We start from the raw sequence: 17,774 nt of genomic DNA on the forward strand, positions 1-17,774 counted from the left end.
GGATGACTCCTGCACCTCCTTCACTGTTCTTTTCAAAAGGTATGGTTATAAACAAACCATTTACATCCACAAGTACATGCTCTACAGGATTTCAGGTACAAAAAAATTAAAAGGTTAGAGAATTACAATAAATAGGTTTACTGCATCCCTGTGTAACATAAATCTCATTTCTATTTGCCATGACCTGTCCTTCTTAATTAAAACATCAGACCACACGTACAGTCTGGAGCAGCTCAATTATGAAAGGTTGGATCCATCACTTTATTCCTGATTGGTTTATTAATTACTGGCCTTGACTCTTGATTCAAATCAACACTCTTTCCTCAGGATAAAAGTGGCTGTTATGCTACAAATAATATACTGTACTTTTAAACAAAAATATATTGGAAACATTTACAAAGAAAGCTTCCACTGGACTTGGCTTTGATGGAATTATGTTCTCTTGTGCCATGAAGTCTGAGTTTCACAGGTGACCACTGGCAAATTTCCAGTGTTGTTACTGAATCCCTTTAATCCATAACATGAATGAAAAAAAAATGTTCTGTTTTGTAAGGATGTTTCAAATACATAACTTTCATCCATAGTTTTCAAGATATTTTTAATGGGATTTCTGATGCTTCTCTGGTATTTTCTCATGAAAACTTTTTGCTTGCAAACCTGCTCTGTTGTGCCAGCTGATGTGCTCCAAAGAAATGGAAGAACTTTTGATGGTAAATCTAAACCAAATCTGCAGAAACAGCTAAGTTCTGTCTGGAGACACTGTGGATGTTGTTAAAGACAAGGTACTAATGTATCCATCCATTAAAAATAAGAGAAGGCAGGAGCTTGCTCTTCCTTTGTTATTTTACATATGTACTTCAACAATTTGGATATTGCATATACCTGAAAGCAGTGGCAGTTAAGAAATGCTTTATTTATTTACTCCAACAGTAAATGCCTTTTTCAGCTGGTGGGAAAGGGCAGACTGATTCTGCTTTTCTCAGCTACTCTGCTTTGGTTCATGAGTTCTTGGGCTGGGTTCCTGCCCCGTCTGCCTCAGAGCATGGACACTCCACCGCTGGTCCACCCACTGAGCCTGGGGCATGCTCCACCCGCTTTAGCTGTCCCTGAAAAGAAAAAAAAAAAAAACCAAAAAAAACTTTAAAACCCCCATCAAAGCACTTCAAGTTTAGGCACATAATTATCTCCTCAAGATTTGGCCCGAACTGATCCCAGCCTACGCTCCTTCCTCTCACGCTGTCGTGACAGGATTTCAGTCAGGAACACGCGGCTCTCTCTGCCTGCAGACGCTCGAGCGGCAGAGGAGCCCCGAGCTCCGCCGAGCCCCGGACCCCCAGAGCATCCCGCCGGGGGGACCCGCCCCGGGTGGAGCCTCGGCGGGGAGCGGATCGCGGCCGAGGGGCCGGGCCGGGGGCGTAGCGGGGGTCGGGGCGGGCCCGGGCGCGGCTGCGGGGGGCGGCGGCCGCCCGGCCCCGGCTGCGTGAGGCGCTGCCCGCTCCACTCGCCGCGCCGCCGCTCCGGGGGTCGCCGCTCGCCCGCCGGCACCTCCCGCCCGGCGGAGAGGGGCGCGGAGGGCTCTCCCCGCCATGGCCTTCACCTTCGCCGCCTTCTGCTACATGCTGTCGCTGGTCCTGTGCGCCGCCCTCATCTTCTTCGCCATCTGGCATGTGAGTACCCCAGCCCCGCAGCCCCCGCGCTGGAGGCGGCTCCAGCCGCGGTGTGAAGGGTCCCGGTGCCGTGAGGGAGCGGGGCGGCGGGGCGGGCTGAGGCGGGGGCGAGCAGCCCCTGGCCCGGGCAGCCGGGGCGCAGCGTCCCGCGGTGGGGCCAGGGCGGACGGAGCTTGCCGTGAGACCTCTGAGCGGGGGACGGTGTTTATTACACTGCTGTGAGTGCACGGAGCTGTGGCAGCCTGGGCTCTGTGGCAGCCTGGGCTCTGTGGCAGCTCGGGGTCTGTCTGTGGCAGCCCGGGCTCTGTGGGGGCCGGAGCTCCCATCTCGGGGTCGGTGGCACCTCGGGGGCTGTGGCAGCCCGGGCTGTGTCTGTGGCACCTCGGGGGCTGTGGCAGCCCGGGCTGTGTCTGTGGCACCTCGGGGGCTGTGGCAGCCCGGGCTCTGTCTGTGGCACCTCGGGGGCTGTGGCAGCCCGGGCTGTGTCTGTGGCACCTCGGGGGCTGTGGCAGCCCGGGCTCTGTCTGTGGCACCTCGGGGGCTGTGGCAGCCCGGGCTCTGTCTGTGGCACCTCGGGGGCTGTGGCAGCCCGGGCTCTGTCTGTGGCACCTCGGGGGCTGTGGCAGCCCGGGCTGTGTCTGTGCCACCTCGGGGGCTGTGGCAGCTCGGTCCCCGCTGCCGTGAGCGCTGTCCCGGCCCCGCGCTGCTGGCGGAGTTCGGCGCTCTCCAGGTAACATCATCTGCTTCTCTTATCGGCGAACAGAGCGCTGTGACGGGGAAACCGCTCCGTGTCTGATGAAGCAGATAGGGTGCTTTCCCTTAATAACTTCCTAAAAAGTTGGATGAGAAACTCTCTCGTCCTTCTGATACATGACCCGCATAGTGTGGTCCACCTTCGTCAATTTAACTCCACAGGGCTGGTGCTCGTTCCGTACTGTTCGCTGGGTGTCTGTGGTAGGCGTAAATGTGTAACTCAGAAGATGTGAGATCATTCTAATGCATAACTTGCAATTCTTTTGAACTGTTACATATTTTAGAATTAATTACACTTCGTGTGTGCTACACGATAACTCCTTGCTGTAAGCATTCAGGATGGACCAGGGAAAGTTGGAATATTGAGTGAGTCTCATGGATGCTTCTACAGCTACCTGATGGAGTATGACTGAAAGAAAAACTCTCCTTTGACTAACAAGCAAGGGAGCTGCAGAATTAATTTTTATTGAAATGGAAGTAAAGCTGCTAGCTTAGTTGTATTTGCACTCTGAAAGAAATCCTTCTGTTGCAAGAATGCTTTGAAATTTAATTATTTTGTACTCTTTGTGGGACTATTACAGGTTCTTTTTTTTATTTTTTTTTTATTAGGGAAACCACAAAGGTATGATGGTAGTGCCAAGTGCTGTTGTGATGTCAAGTACTGCAGGGCTGGAAAGGATCTCTAGCAGCAAGCTTCTGCACTACTCTGAAAAAAGGAGTAGTAAAATTTAGATTATTACTCATGTTTTCTCTCCTCCTCTTCTGCAAACCTTTAGGTCTTCAAAAGTGAGAATTCCACAGCTTCCTCAAGGGGCTTAGAGTTAGAAGTGTGTTCTCCTTTGAATCTCTAGCTGCAAATTAAACTGCAGCAATTTTAATGGTTGTTTTATGTGTTTGAAGTCTGTCATTGTGCCCTCTTTTTTTGAGTCTGGAGTTGATGTCGTGTGAATTCACAAAGGACTTGTAGCAAATCTTGCAAATAATTCTCTCATAAATGGGTGCAGTTACTGCAAATTTACTCTTAGTGAAACATTTTTTTGACTTTCAGTCTATAAACTCATGAAGAGCAATCCCTCAGTACAAGAGCTCTGTAAAGGTAACTAGGAAAGAAAACCTTTTCTTGATACACTTATGTTTATGCTGCATGTTTCTTACATCTGTTAAAAAATTGTTGAGGGATTGAAATGGAGAATGGCTGGAAATGCTCTTCTGTTGTAAGAGAGAAAGAATTGGCACTATCTTTTCCAGTAAATAGAAAAATCCTATTAAAATACACTGTTTGTTAAGGAAAGTCATAGAATAACAGATTTAACATCCTGCTAAAATAAACTTTTAGGTGTCCATGTTAATCATGTACACAGAACACAAGCATTTTTGTTATCCTTTCTATAAGAACTGGTACATTCTGGTTTCTTCTCTAAGTTATGTATTGAGTCATAGGAGTTTCTTTCACCTTAAACATCTCAGTAGTGAAAATCTTCCCAAGAAACAAAACTCCTACTCCTTCCCTGTGACCTGATTTTTCTTCCACTATAATATATGGGTAAGGGACAGTAAATGTATTGCACATAGGTTCTAATAATGGCAGAGGAATGTTCCAATAATTATTTTGTTCTGTTTATTTTTTTAAGAATATCCACTGCTAAGAATAAGTTGATGAATAATCTGAGAGTCCTAAGACTTTGGAAGATCTTTGAGGATAAGAATTTATATTTTGTAAGTTGTTTTAAAGGATAAGAAAAAACTGTAGCATTTGGGCTTGATATTGTTCTAACCTGAAGCTGAATGAGGTTTGGGCATATATCTGGAATGATTTAACAACAGATCAAATGAAACTTCCTTTTCTTCCTGCTGGCAAGTCAGATGAATTATGAGTTTCATTCATATTGATCTAATAAGTATAGTAGAAACTGTACAACCAAAACAAGAGAGTAAGATGAGGATTTTTATTTTTGGACACTGTGCTTTTCTGGTGCCTTTCCTCTAAGAAGTTAGACTGTGCATTCCTGTGCTACTTACTCTTTGGAAGTAGATAGGAAGGCTGGTCAGAGCATTTTAAAGGAATTGTGAACAAAATGCACACAGTCCTCCAGATACCTGGAATATATTGTAATGTTTTTCTTGCCTCTGTTGTATAGGTAGCCAGAAGTGTCTGTCATAAAAAAAACCTCCCAACAAAACCAAATTAGACATTATCAGAAACATTTGTTTAAGCTCGGCACAAGAATTATCTTTATGTATTATTGCTGTAATTTCACTCATATATATTAAAGGGAAGAAAAGGACTTGAAAATCTCCATGTACAGCATTAAACCAATGTGACACTCTGTGGTGTAGGAATTTTTACAGCATGTAGTTTGTTCAGTGACCACATTACCTCTAGGTGTAATGTCACAGTATTAGAAACACCCTATAGAAGTGTGTGATACAACTAACAGCAGAATTTGCTCTACTAACTACATAATTTGATATTCTCATCTCTACTAACTACATAATTTGATATTCTCATCTCTACTAACTAGATTATTTGATATTCTCATCTGATCTTGTTGTAAGCTCAAGAACAGTGTTAGTCTTCCTACTAACCATCACGGGTGCTTTGTTTTGCTGTCCTCAGCTCTTTTTCTTCTTTACATACAGCTTTTTACTGATCAGTTTCATTCCATTCCTAAATCATCTTGAACAGAGGTTTTAGCTTCTTGTTAACATTGAACTGAGCCGTATCAATCTGTTTGAGCTCCCAACAAGACTTGACACACCACATTCATTTCTAGTGTAGCTGCACTGAGTTGTGCCTCAAGTGAAGTTAACTGAAGTTGACCAAGTTGTGCCTTATTTCTCCTCAGTTAAAAAGGGATATGCTTGTGTTGAGTCCTGCAGCACTTTATTCTCTTAAACTATATTGGTTTTGAGTAATCTGAGTCCTTCCCTTCTGGTGATATTTTTAGATGGAAAGACTTGCTTTGAGATTTGTTATTTAAAGGAAAGCTTTAATTTTCAAAGTGGTCCATCTTATAATACCATGGGCAAAGCAATTCATAAGTACCAAGAATGTTACAGTTGAAAAGAAAAGAATTTCTGTGGTGGGCCATCTCTTTTTCAAGCAGATCTTTGCATGTGTCTGCTTCACAACCTAAGGATTGCCAGAAAGTATCAGGGGTATCATGCCAGTGAAAAAATTGGCAGTGCCAGTCTGAGAAGTTGTGCCACACTGGATGCTTTTTTGGAGTATTTTGATATAGGTGAGAATGCAGATGAATCCAGGAACAGCCCTTTGGCACAAGAGCAGCGTGTGTTGAAAGTGATGGCAGCTACTTGAGCCAAGCATAAGGAGAATAAAGCAGCAGATGATGGAGCTTTTTTGGTTTATGCCCCACACGCCACCTTATTTTTCTTTTGAATAGTATTAATCTTAATAAACTCGCTTAATATAACTTTGGCTTCACTTAACATTTTCAAGTTCACAAGTATAATTAAAAACAGTGGTAGACTGTGTCTGAACAGAGTAATGTAGGCTAAGATTGACTTCCAGTTTTAATCAAAGCATCTTTTTTTTTTTTTGCAAACACCAGGGAATTAAGCCCTTGTGATCTGTATTCAGTGTTGTTTCTGCTAATGGCTTTGTGTGTTATGTTTATCAGATACCTTGAGTGATCTATGCCTTGTTTTCTCATTTGCTAAGTGTGAGAACTAAACTGCAAGTACTGCCTGTCACTTATTTAAGACTATCCTTAAAATGTCTTTGCTTTCTGACAGAAGGTGCTATACACATGTAAGATGTTGCCACTTCTGTTTTTTGTCACTGTAGCATCCTGGTCATGTGGACTGTGTTTTATTAGCACTCAAGGTTCAATAGCTCAAGTAAAAAATCCAAAAGCTCTCAAAGAGTTACGGATGTAGAATTTGATTTGGTTTCTGACTCAGGCCTCCTCATGAAATTCCTAGCCTAATTTTTGATAAATTATACAGCCTTAATTTTGAAGATACATAAAAAGCACATAAGCTTGGTTTGATAGCAAATTCAGCTGAGCAAAACACTTTGGTCACAAACTGTGTGCTGATCTATCAATGTTCTCTGTGTATCTGTGTCTTACTGTTTCTGTAGCTTAGGTTTGGAAGAGAGCTCTGTCCTACCTGAATTCTGTAAAGAGATCTGTGATCTGACTTGAACCTGTGCTTCTCTCTGATGAAGGCTATCAGTCATCTCAATTTAACCTCTCTGCAATGCTTTAGAGCCTGTCTTGAAAAGAAAGTAATTTCCTTACAGACTTTTGGTCAAGCCTGAATTCTTTTCAGACATTGAAGTTCAGTACTGTTCTCTAATGAGTCATTAATGCATTTCTCTGAGAATGTTGGATAATTATGTGCTTAAAAATAAAATCAGATTAAGGCTTGATGAAGGGGAGCACAAATGCTATTGCTGTGTGTTATACGTATTTCTTGAAAATGTCTTTTCTTGCCTAAGCAGCTAAGCACATTGTCCCTCAAGGATTTATAGTCAGGACAGTTTAAGGAATGAGTCTGATATTTCTACTCTTTTTAAAGACTGAGCACAGCCAGATTGCCCTGGCTATAACATAGCTTGACAGTTCCCTTACAACTTTTCTTTCAGAAGTTTGTCACATTAATGCTGACAGACAGATATTAGGCCAGGCAGCACAGGCTGGGGAGCAAACTGTTTCTTTTATATTGGGAAAGAGGTATATCTCAGTTTAGTAACCTTGCCATGCTTAAATAATAATTAAAAATATCATAGAAGTCAGTCTATGGGCTCCAGCACAGACTTAAGCAGGATCTCTGTGTATGCTTGAACTGTCATTATGAGATTTATTTGGAGAAAGATTTTAAATTGTGTGTGTTTGCCACTGGCTGTAATTCTGGATGCCTCACAAGTCACAGTGACTCCATTATCTGTGTAAAATAAATTATTCTGTGTAGTCTCGTGCCTCCCACAATATGTGCAGAGAGCTATTTAAATGTTATTTGGTTGTCACATATCTGAGGGGTTTTTGGTCTTAGGATTAGTTGTAAAATCTACTTACTAGAGGGATTTATATCCAAATTGGTAAAGAATGTATTTCTAGTGCTTTTAAGTAACTGCTATGCTTGTTAATAAGCAAGGCAATATAGCTGTCATATTTTATTAGACCATGAGTAAAACTCTTTGAGTCGGAGGCATGAGTTTATAGCTCATTACATGTGTTTGTTTATTCAGCCACCACATACTACATTAAATCAAATTTAAAACATTAAATTCAGCCTTCAGACCTCTGTCTTAGTGGATTACCCTCACCCCAACATAAATATCCTTTTAGCAAAGTATTTTTCAGGAGGAGGAGGAAGCTCAGCAGAGAATGTTTTCCATACAGATAACAGACATCTCTTTGACCCATTCCTCTTTGTCAGTGCCTGTGACATGCCCCTCATTTATAACCATTGTGGCTGCTGACAGCTGGAGGTGACTCTACCAGGCAATGGAACTAGGTCTCATTTAAGTTGTAAACTGGGGATACTGGGAGGCTTACTCTTCTGGTGATGATAGTTTGGAAAACACTTCCAATATTGTGGAAACAAAGCATCTCTCCCACATGAAACAGGTAAGAATTATTATTATTTCCACTCTGAAAAGAGTTACTTAAAGTCACAGGGCAGAGTCAGCTGATGGGGTAAAGGCAGAACAATGTCAAATACTGTTTGATTTACTAGGTCACCTTCCAGGGTTTCACAGCTGGAAGTTCCCTGTTAAAAATTCAGTCTGTGACCATGATGGTGTGCAGAGAGCAAGAAGCAATTTTATTAACAGAATGGTTCCTGTATTCCTTGATAGTAATTACAACTTCAGCAATGTCTTGTTCCTGTTAAAAGAAATGGTAAAAGGTTCATAGAATAATTTTGATTGGAGGGAATCTAGGAAATCATCCAGTCAAATCTCTTCTTCAAGGCAGGCCTGATTTCAAAGTTAGGCCAGGCTGCTTAAGATCCAGTCCAGATCACTTATGAATTCTCCATGGGTGGAGAGATGAAACACTGCCTGGATGGATGAGGGGAGAGCTGTGGATATTGTCCACCTGGACTTCAGCAAGACTTTCCTCAGTGTCTCTCACAACATCCTTGCAGGCACACTCAGGAAGTGTGGAGTGGGTGAGGGGATGGTGGGGTGGATGTGGAGCTGACTGAATGGAAGAGCTCAGAGGTCAATCTCCTAGCACAGGAGAGGCCTGTCACTAGTGATGTCCCCTAAGGGTTGATACTGAGCCCAGTGTTGTTTAGCTTACCCATCCATGACTTGGATGAAGGGGCAGATGCGTCCTCAGCAAGTTCACTGGTGACATCAGGCTGGGAGGAGTGGCTGATACCCCAGAAGGACCTTGGCAGGATGGAGAGATGGGCAGAGAAGGACTGTCTGAAGTTCAGCAAGGGCAAATTCAAGGTCCTGCACCTGTGAAAGAACCCCAGGCACCTGTATAGGCTGGGGGCCAACCTGCTGGAGAGCAGCTCTGTGGAGAGGGACCTGGGGGTCTGGTTGGGCAACAAGCTGTCCCTGAGCCAGCAGTTTGTCCTTGTGGCCAAGCAGATGAATGGTATCCAGGGATGCATTAGGAAAACTGTTGCCAGCAGGTCAAGGTCCATGATCCTGCCCCTCTGCTCAGCCCTGGTGAGGCACATCTGGAGAGCTCTGTCCAGTTCTGTGCTCCTCAGTACAGGAGAGATGTGGAGCTGCTGGAGCAGGTCCAGTAGAGGGCTATGATCAAGGTCCTGGAGCTTCTCCTGTCTGGGGAAAGGTAGAGGGAGCTGGGCCTGTTCTGCCTTGAGAGAGAACCTTATCAATGTCAGTATCTGAAGGAAGGCTGTGAGGAGGATGGACCAGGCTCTTGTAGCGTGGTGCCAGTCAACAGGAGAAGAGGCAATGGGTAGAAGCTGATGCACAGGAAGTTCCACCTGAATATGAAGGAGAACTTCTTTACTTGCAGGTAACTAAGCACTGGGACAGATTGCATAGAGAAGTTGTGGAGTGTCCCTCACTGGAGATATTCCAGAACCATGTGGACAAAATCCTGTGCCGTGTGCTCTGGGGTGACCGTGCTTTAGCAGGAGGTTGAACCAGGAAACCCATTGTGGTCCCTTCCAACCTGATCCACTCTGTGATTCTGCAAGTCTGAGAACTTATTCCAGTACTTTAGTCATTGCACTGTGAACATTGTTTTCTTACACATGGCTGGAATTTCTGTGGTGCAGCTTCTGACTTTTGCATCGTCCTCATGGTGCATTCCCCTGAGAGAAGTTTTGTGCTAACTTCTGTGGAACCCACCCCAGGAAACTGAATGCAAGATCATGGAGCAAATCCTCCTAGATGCCATGCTAAGGCATGTGGAAAAGAAAGAAATGGTTGGTGACAGCCAGCATGGCCTCACTAAGGGCAAATCACACTGAGACATTTGGTGACCTTTTACAACAAGGTTACTGTGTTGATGGATGAGGGAGGAGGTCTCATCTGCCTGGACTTGTGCAAAGCATTTGACTCTGTCCCAAGTGACATCCTTGCCTCTAAACTGGAGAGACATGGATTGGACAGATGGATAACTCAGTGGATAAGGAATCAGCTGGACAGTTGCACTCTCAGAGTTGTGGTCAGCAGCTCGATTGTTGAGACCAGGGACAAGTGGTGTTCCTTGGGGGTCGGAATTGGAACCAGTGCTGTCAAACCTCTCTGGTGACATAAAAAGTGGGACCAAGGTCACCCTTGGCAGGTTTATTGACACCAGGCCATAGGGTGTGGTCAGCACATGGGGGGTAAGGGATGCCATCCAGAGGGCCCTTGACAGCTGGAGAGGTGTGTCACAATACTACGTGAAATGAATGACACTCACATGCTGAGATGTCCAAGGCAAAAAGGGGCTGGTTTGTTTCTGGACCTCGATGTTTTAGAATTCTAAAAGTGACCATGGATTGGAGGATGAAATTGCCACTTCTCCAACCACACTGGTCAAACTAACAGTTCATCAGTTCTCTTTTCCTCCAGAAAGGAATGCAAAACAATCATTATTTACATGAAAGTGTGTGAGAAACTCCATTACAAAAATGTAAACATCAGAAGGCTTAGAAGAACTTTAGAAGAACAGGACGACAGAGATGGGCCTGTGTGAGCCTCGTGACATTCAACAAGGCCAAGGACCAGATCCTGCACCTGGGTCAGGGGAACCCCAAGCACAAATACAACCAGGGTGGAGAATGGATGGAGAACAGCCCTGAGCAGGACTGGGGGATGTTGGTTGGTGAGAAGCTCAGCATGACCTGACAATGTGTGCTCACAGCCCAAAAGGCCAGACATGTCCTGGGCTGCATCAAAGGAGGTGTGACCAGCAGGTCAAGGGAGGGGATTCTCCCCCTCCCCTCTGCTCTCCTGACATCCCACCTGGAGTGCTGTGCCCAGCTCTGGAATCCCTAACATAAGAAGAACGTGGGTGTTGGAGTGGGTCCACAGTAGTTCCACGAAGATGTTCAGTAGTTTGGAGCACCCTGAGAAGGCTGAAAGAATTGGAATTGTTCAGCCTGGAGAAGAGAAGGCTCCAGGGACACCTTATAGCACCTTTCAGTACTGGAATGGGGCCTACAAGAGAGCTGGAGAGGGAATTTTTACAAGGAACAGAGCAAGAAGGAATGGCTTTGAACAGAGGGTAGGTTTAAATTCAGAGAGCCATCAGTGCACTTTGTGAAGGGAGGACAAAAGTCTTTACATTTTTCTCAGCTTCCCATTGAAAAGGTATTGCTATAAAGCAAGGATTTATTTTAGGATTGTCATTGTGGAAAGTTACATTAAAATCACAAGACATTTACAATGGAAGTAGGTTTTCTCAGCAAGATACTGTAGGAGTGCTGAACTTGTGGCTCCAGTTTTGATAATGTGAGCACATGAAGCAGAACATAAGGGAGATGAAGAGGTAGTGCCATCACTGAGTTCTCCCATTGTACACGGCTTGCAACTCCCTCACCAATGTAACAAGTCATGAAAAATCCGAGTTGGTCTTGGGTCGTTTTGTATTTCTATGCTTTTCCAGATCATGTCATATTCTGGCTGTCAAATATAGGTTGGGATTTTTTAAATACATCCGGAAGTCTAAGCACATTGCTGGACAAACCAAAGCTTAAAGAATTAAGGAAACTGACAGTAAAAGATAATAATTAGTAACTTATAGCCCTTGCAATTATCTCATACCAGAGAGTGTGCAAGTGCCAGGCATTGTTGATACAAGCACCATTTTTTTAATAGAATGACATTTGATTTTTTAAATGCATTTAAATGCCAACCATCTTCACACTGTGTGTGAGTCACGGTTTCAAGTGTGTAATTGTTTAGTCAATCTTCTGTTGCATTATTATTTTATCACGCTACGAGTTTGGGCTAAATAGTTCACATTGTATCACCACCTAACTAGAAATTTCTTTATGCATTCACAGAATGGGCATTTATAAGCAAACATAATGAAGGCTCCACTGAAATCAGTTTGATTGCCTGTGCTTCAGAGTTGTTCTTCCCTCAGTATTATATAAACACTATTAGCAGATCCTTTAGAAAATTGATTTGCTGATCATCCAAGTGACAGGCCTGTTTGGAGCTATGCTGAAATGTATCTTTATCCTTAATCACGCTCCTGTAATTAAACTAAGGGATTTTATGAGAACATGGCTGAGCAGATGAGGATGTTTTTGGGTGTTGCTCTTTTAATCTCAATTTTTGATCACTTTTACATGTTGTTGTGTCCCTTCCCCTTGCCTCTTTTCTGCAACCACAGCTCCGGTGCTGCTTTATTGCTTCCCCTTGCTTTAGCCCTGCAAACACAGCTGTGTGGCTGAAGGCCATTTCACATATGTCTGTGTGTGTGCCTTGGCCTTGGAGTTATTTCCTCCAAGTTCTGCCTGGCCTCTTTTTGGCCAAGAAAGAAAACTTGGGAAGGTCTTTAATGTGATCGTCCCTGTCTGAGGCTGCCTGCATTAGAAGAGCCCTTGTTCCATTGTCCTGCCTCTTGCTGGTCCAGCTGGGCTCCTGCTGTGCCCCTGAAAGTCAGGAAGCACAGAGCCAGCAGAATTTCTGCCTCCCACGGGCTTCTTTCTGAGACAGCTTTAGTAGAACCCCACTGCTGAGTGGGTAATGGCAAATAGAAATGACGTGGGAAGGGGGAAAAGGGAACTGTGGGAGGGAGGACTTCAGGGAGAAAGATGTGAAGGAAAGAGGAAATGAGAGGAAGAAAATCCATGTATGAGCAAGGGGACTAACAAGAGGGAAGATTGCTGTGTTCTCATTCTCATTTGGGAGGCAGTTATTTGGGCAGAAGAGGCTGCCTGAAGCCAGAAGGTGTGGTTAATTCAGGTGGTGGATGTTTTTGGACGACCGATGTCATGATTCTACTGTGTGGGTATGGTGTAATGTGTGACATGCTTGGACAGATTTTTTAGTGACAGAACCCAGACTCCTTTTCATGACTCCTGGGTTTTGGTGAATGTGCATAAATTGGTACTCATAGGAATGGAGACCACAGGAGAGGGGAGCAAAAAGTATCAGCAGCAATGAGAGGAAAACTAAGGAATGTGTGGGGGAAAGGAAGGTAATGCTTCTCCCAAGCATAACAGAGCTTTAAGATATCAAAATAATAACTTGCAGCAATATGTAGGAGTCTTTGGAAGCTCAAGAAAAGAACAAGTTGTGTTGTGGTGATGAGACTGGATACTTGCTTAGAGACAGCACCAGCCAGCTGGCCAGTCTCTCACCCATGACTTTTATCTACTGATACTGGAAAGAATCTTTTCTTTTGAGCTCATTCTCTTACCATCTTCTTTGGGGCAAATATTTTTTTCCAGCTGTACCTATTTTGGTACATTTTCCCATCTGTTTACTACCCTTTCCCTGAATTTATTCTGCAGAAACAGTCTGTTTATTCCTAGCTTTGGATTATCAGCTTTGAGCTGTTAAGTAATAGAAAAAGTGTTTCAGTTCGTTTTGAGAATAATTTGTGAAGATGGAGCTTTGTGGCTGTAATGCATCTGTGTGTTTCTCCTTGCACATACTATAATTCTGATGAGAATTAAAAGATAAGTAGAAACATTGCATGGGAGCACACTGAATTTAAGGTGAGATGGATTAGAGGTTATTTGTAATTTTGGGGAAAACCAAGGACAGAAGAATAAACCCTCTCACCTCCATAGGTAGGCAGTTATCTTGCTTCCATACAGAATAAACCAGCTATTGGACCACTGTAACCAGACCACCTTTCCTCTTCCCTTCTGCACCTGGCCAGCCTCTAGTACAGGTGTTTCACCAACTCATGTCTAGCCTGTCCCCAGTTTGGTGTGGAAAAAACTGGATAGTGAAGAATTTGGCCTATGCAAGTAGCAGATGTACAAATCTGTAGTGATGCATCTGTGATGTAGAGGCTGTGAGAAAGACATCAGAGTTCTTTAATTTCTTACTGTGTTTTCTTAGTAGTTATAGTGTTTAGTATAAAGAGAAGCAAGGGCAAAGCAATGCTATCTCTTGTGCTGAAAGCAGAGTTCTGCAGCTTCTCCTGGGCATGGATAGAAAATCACACTGCTTTCATCTCCCCCTGCTTGGTTGGATCTGGGATCTGCAAACCAATTCATCTGCACTAGATATTCCCTTTATCAGAGCCACACATCTGAGTTTGACACCTCAGCTGTAAAGCTTGGATCCAAACTCCCATCATTTCCTCTTGCCCATTGAAGAGATCAAGACTAGGGGTGAAGTCTTGGCCTAAATTTATACATATGTTTGTTCAGTTTATCTGCAGATGTGGTCCTTGTTTACATCTTTTCCAGGACAGAAGAAAAAGCTGGTACAAGACTGTGTGACTTTGTTATGGTGACCTTTGCTTTGTTCAAGGCACTGGAGCATCTCCCTTACAAGGGAAGGCTGAGGGAGCTGGGCCTGTTCAGCCTCAAGAAGGGACAGCTGAGGGAGGACCTCATCAATTGTCTGTCAGTATCTGGGGGAGGGTGCCAAGAGGACAGAGCCAGGCTCTTCTCAGTGTTGCCAGTCAATAGGACAAGTGGCAATGGGCAGAAAGTGATGCACAGGAAGTTCAGCCAGACTATGAGGAAGAACTTTCCTGTGCAGTGACCAAGCTCTGGAACGGAATGGCCAGAGGAGCTGTGGAGTGTCCCTCACTGGAGATATTCCAGAACCCCATGGGCACAATCCTGTGCCATGTGTGCTCTGGGATGACCCTGCTTGAGCAGGGAGGTTGGACACACTGTGGTCCCTTTCATCCTGACCCATTCTGTAACTCTGTGATGCCTTTTCTTGGTTTGCTGAATCTGTGGCTATGACTGGGAATCCTTGTTGTAGCAGATTGTTTGCTTTTCAAGTCCTGACTATCACATCAAGTTAATACCTAACTAAGAAGTGACAGCATTTCCAGTAATGACATGTCAGTTTGGTGTCACTGGTGCTCTGTGAATAACTGATCTCGGGGTTTTGGTGCTGAACTGAAGAGATCAGAAGCAGTTAGAGACTGAAATGTTTAAAAGGTTTTGATCTTGTTATCTAAATTGAAAAACCTGTTTGTTTTTTAAGGAATCCACATTAAATACTCCAGTGCATGTAGGAGGAGGAGACCATATGCATGAAGAGAATATTGGCGGCATACTTGTGTCAAAAGCACAAGGAGTGTGGGAGATTTGTACTCTGTTCCCTATTGCTGCAGAGATTCCACCTGTATTTCCCCCAGCCTACAATGATGCATAGATTTTGTGCCTTTGGGGCTGGTGGGAAGCACTGTCACATCCTCTGTAAGACTTCATTGGAAAAAAGAGAAGAGCACACATATAAGTGCTTGGGAATGCCAACCATGCCTGCTGCCTTTGGTTCAGATCCTGACATTAACTTCACCACTGACCCATGGAGTCTTCAGCCAGCTGAGGTAGAAGAATAGTTTCTACCACACTGAATGTAATTAAATGGAAGTATTGCATCTCTACATCCAAAAGAGCTTCCATTCTGTTCGGAACAATGTGGTGTATTCACCAGTTTAGGTACTAATTGAAAATGTGGGGGTTTTTTCTTCTTATTGGTAGCAAGTGTTTATGTCCCACTGAGGGGTGAGTTGTGGGGCGTGTTTGATTCACAGAACACTGCTGGTTTCTGAACTGGTTCCCTGTAGTGAATGCACTAAACTAAGGTGGAAAAAAAAGGAAAAAAAAAAAAGAAGAATTGTGACAACAAAATGATGAAATCCTTTGGGAGGGAAAGAAGGATGGCAGTCTGGACACACCTTAAAAATTCCTGCTCTGCTTGAGGTCTGTTTGGAAATGTGTTCTAGCTGCAGGGAGCAAAACTATTAACCTATTTAGAAGGAGGCTCTGTACAGCTATATTAGCATCATCCCTCCTGCACAGCTTGCTGCTTGTCTTCCTTCTCTTAACAAAATGCACTTTATATGTGCACAGCTGAATTTTGTCTGGCTGCATTTCAGCTGCTGTAGACTGGAAGACAGTGAGTGGGTATAAAGTTGTGATAAAAGCCCAGGTCATCTCTGTCTGTGGTGAATCAGTGGGACATTTGTCTCTCTGCTGCAGGAGGGGGTTGACATCTCAGTTTCAGGATGGCTGGGGAAGATATTTCAGTATCTGTGGTGAGTGAGTGAAATCTGTGACCAGAGTTCTGTTGTTAGCCAGTAAAAACTGTTTCACCTTGCAGTTAGATTAAATTATTTTTACAAGCCCATTTTGTACAAGTTGTAGAAATTTGTCAATAGATGCTTGTCAAATCATCCTTCTGTAAACATTGTGTGCACAACAGAATTTTGCAGTTGCTGAGGGTTTTTTAGTCGTTTTGTCAAAATTAATAACATGAATTCTATGCATTTAGGAATCAAGTTGCTTTTCCAAACTGTGATCTGCAGTGTTGCAATAACAACTGGTACCATGGACACAGTAACTTTCCAATCAAGGCACTCAAAGCTTTGTACAGTGTGGTTGTATTCCTGAATATAAATTTCTGTATTTTTTCCCAATGTGGATGGAGATGTTCGTGCTTGTGCTAATAGGTGTGGACTGGTTTGGGTGACTGCCAAAGAGTCATTCTTAATTCTTAGTGGTTTCCCCTGCAGCCCACTACAGGCTTGGAAATCTGATTTCGTGTAGCTGATGCAGTAATATTGCTTTTGTCCATCTGTATAGAGTTGGGGTGTTTTTTAATTTTGCTACTTTTTCACTTGCATAGTTTTTATCAATACAGGGAATAACAGAGGTGTAAATATAGCAGTGCAGGCTGGCATGTTTGTGCACACATGCTCTCAGCAAAAGAGCCTTCCTCTATTTATTTTAATCAGTATTTACTTAGAGCAGTACAATTATACCTCTATATTTCCATTGGTAGGTAGGAAATAATTTTGTGTTGCATTTACAGAATGGAGATTATGCATTTTTAAATTTGCATACTGGACTTTCTATTGGAAAAGCCTTAGGATCTGGCTTAAATTCTGAAGAAATTACACTAAGATTTTCATTGCTTTAATTAGCTTAAGCTTCCAGTTAGAGCCTAAAAATTTTAAATCGTGTTGTCCTAAATGTAGCATCCTTTTACAGACAAAAGAACTTGAGTGAGGGGATATAAACTGGGTGCTCAGGTGTTTGTGCAGTACTGGATAGAGCCACATTTTGGATTTCTATGTGGTGGGTTGTTTGATGGTGGCAGCATGTGAAATTCAAGCTAAGTAGAGCAAGGAAATGCCGTACAGTTGTTAGTGTGAAATCTGACAAATAGAACAATTTTCTACTCTTGAGTGACTTAAAACCATTTGCAACCTTAATCCAAAAAGGCTCTGCTTAAAGCAGTGTTCTGCTCTAGAGATGAACAACAGCACAATAATCAGGCAGACGTGCCTGGTTTCACTTCTCATGTTATTAGTGTACTGACAGTATTCTCTCTTTCCCTTAAACTTTATATGGTGCAACAGTCCAGAGGCTTTGGTTCTTCTGCTACTGATTCTGTAAATAATTTAATTTCTTTGAGCTTCATTTTTTCCCTTGTATAAAAAATGGAAATTATATTTTCCTTTGTTAAGACCTTCATTGCCTTGGAAGCAGATTTATAAATGCAAAGCATTATTTATTATTGTTTACTTTTATTAATATGTGGTGAATTAATAACTCAGAAAATGAAAGAGAAGAAAAGAAAGGAATACATTCCATCTCACTTTTTTCTTTGCCCTTGGTTTGGCTCAATTGTTAAGGTTCTCATCAACACCAGCGTACTGTGTTGCATAGAGAGGTATGATGAAAACCAAGACTGGAGACTTCTTTCCATTTTTAATAGGAGATGCTTAACAAATGGATAGAGAC

At 43.2% G+C, this 17,774-nt stretch overlaps 1 protein-coding gene across 1 annotated transcript in view; it reads left to right on the plus strand.

The window, feature by feature from the left end:
- Positions 1 to 10,915: 10,915 nt before the first annotated feature.
- CNIH3 (cornichon family AMPA receptor auxiliary protein 3) overlaps positions 10,916 to 17,774 on the plus strand; it is a 36,588-nt gene continuing 29,729 nt past the window's right edge. The window contains exon 1 of the mRNA XM_059843447.1: positions 10,916 to 11,095. Coding sequence (XP_059699430.1) covers positions 10,916 to 11,095 — 180 coding nt within the window. The remainder of the gene's footprint in view (positions 11,096 to 17,774) is intronic.

Source organism: Haemorhous mexicanus, chromosome 3, assembly GCF_027477595.1.
Source record: "Haemorhous mexicanus isolate bHaeMex1 chromosome 3, bHaeMex1.pri, whole genome shotgun sequence".
Lineage (NCBI taxonomy): Eukaryota > Metazoa > Chordata > Aves > Passeriformes > Fringillidae > Haemorhous > Haemorhous mexicanus.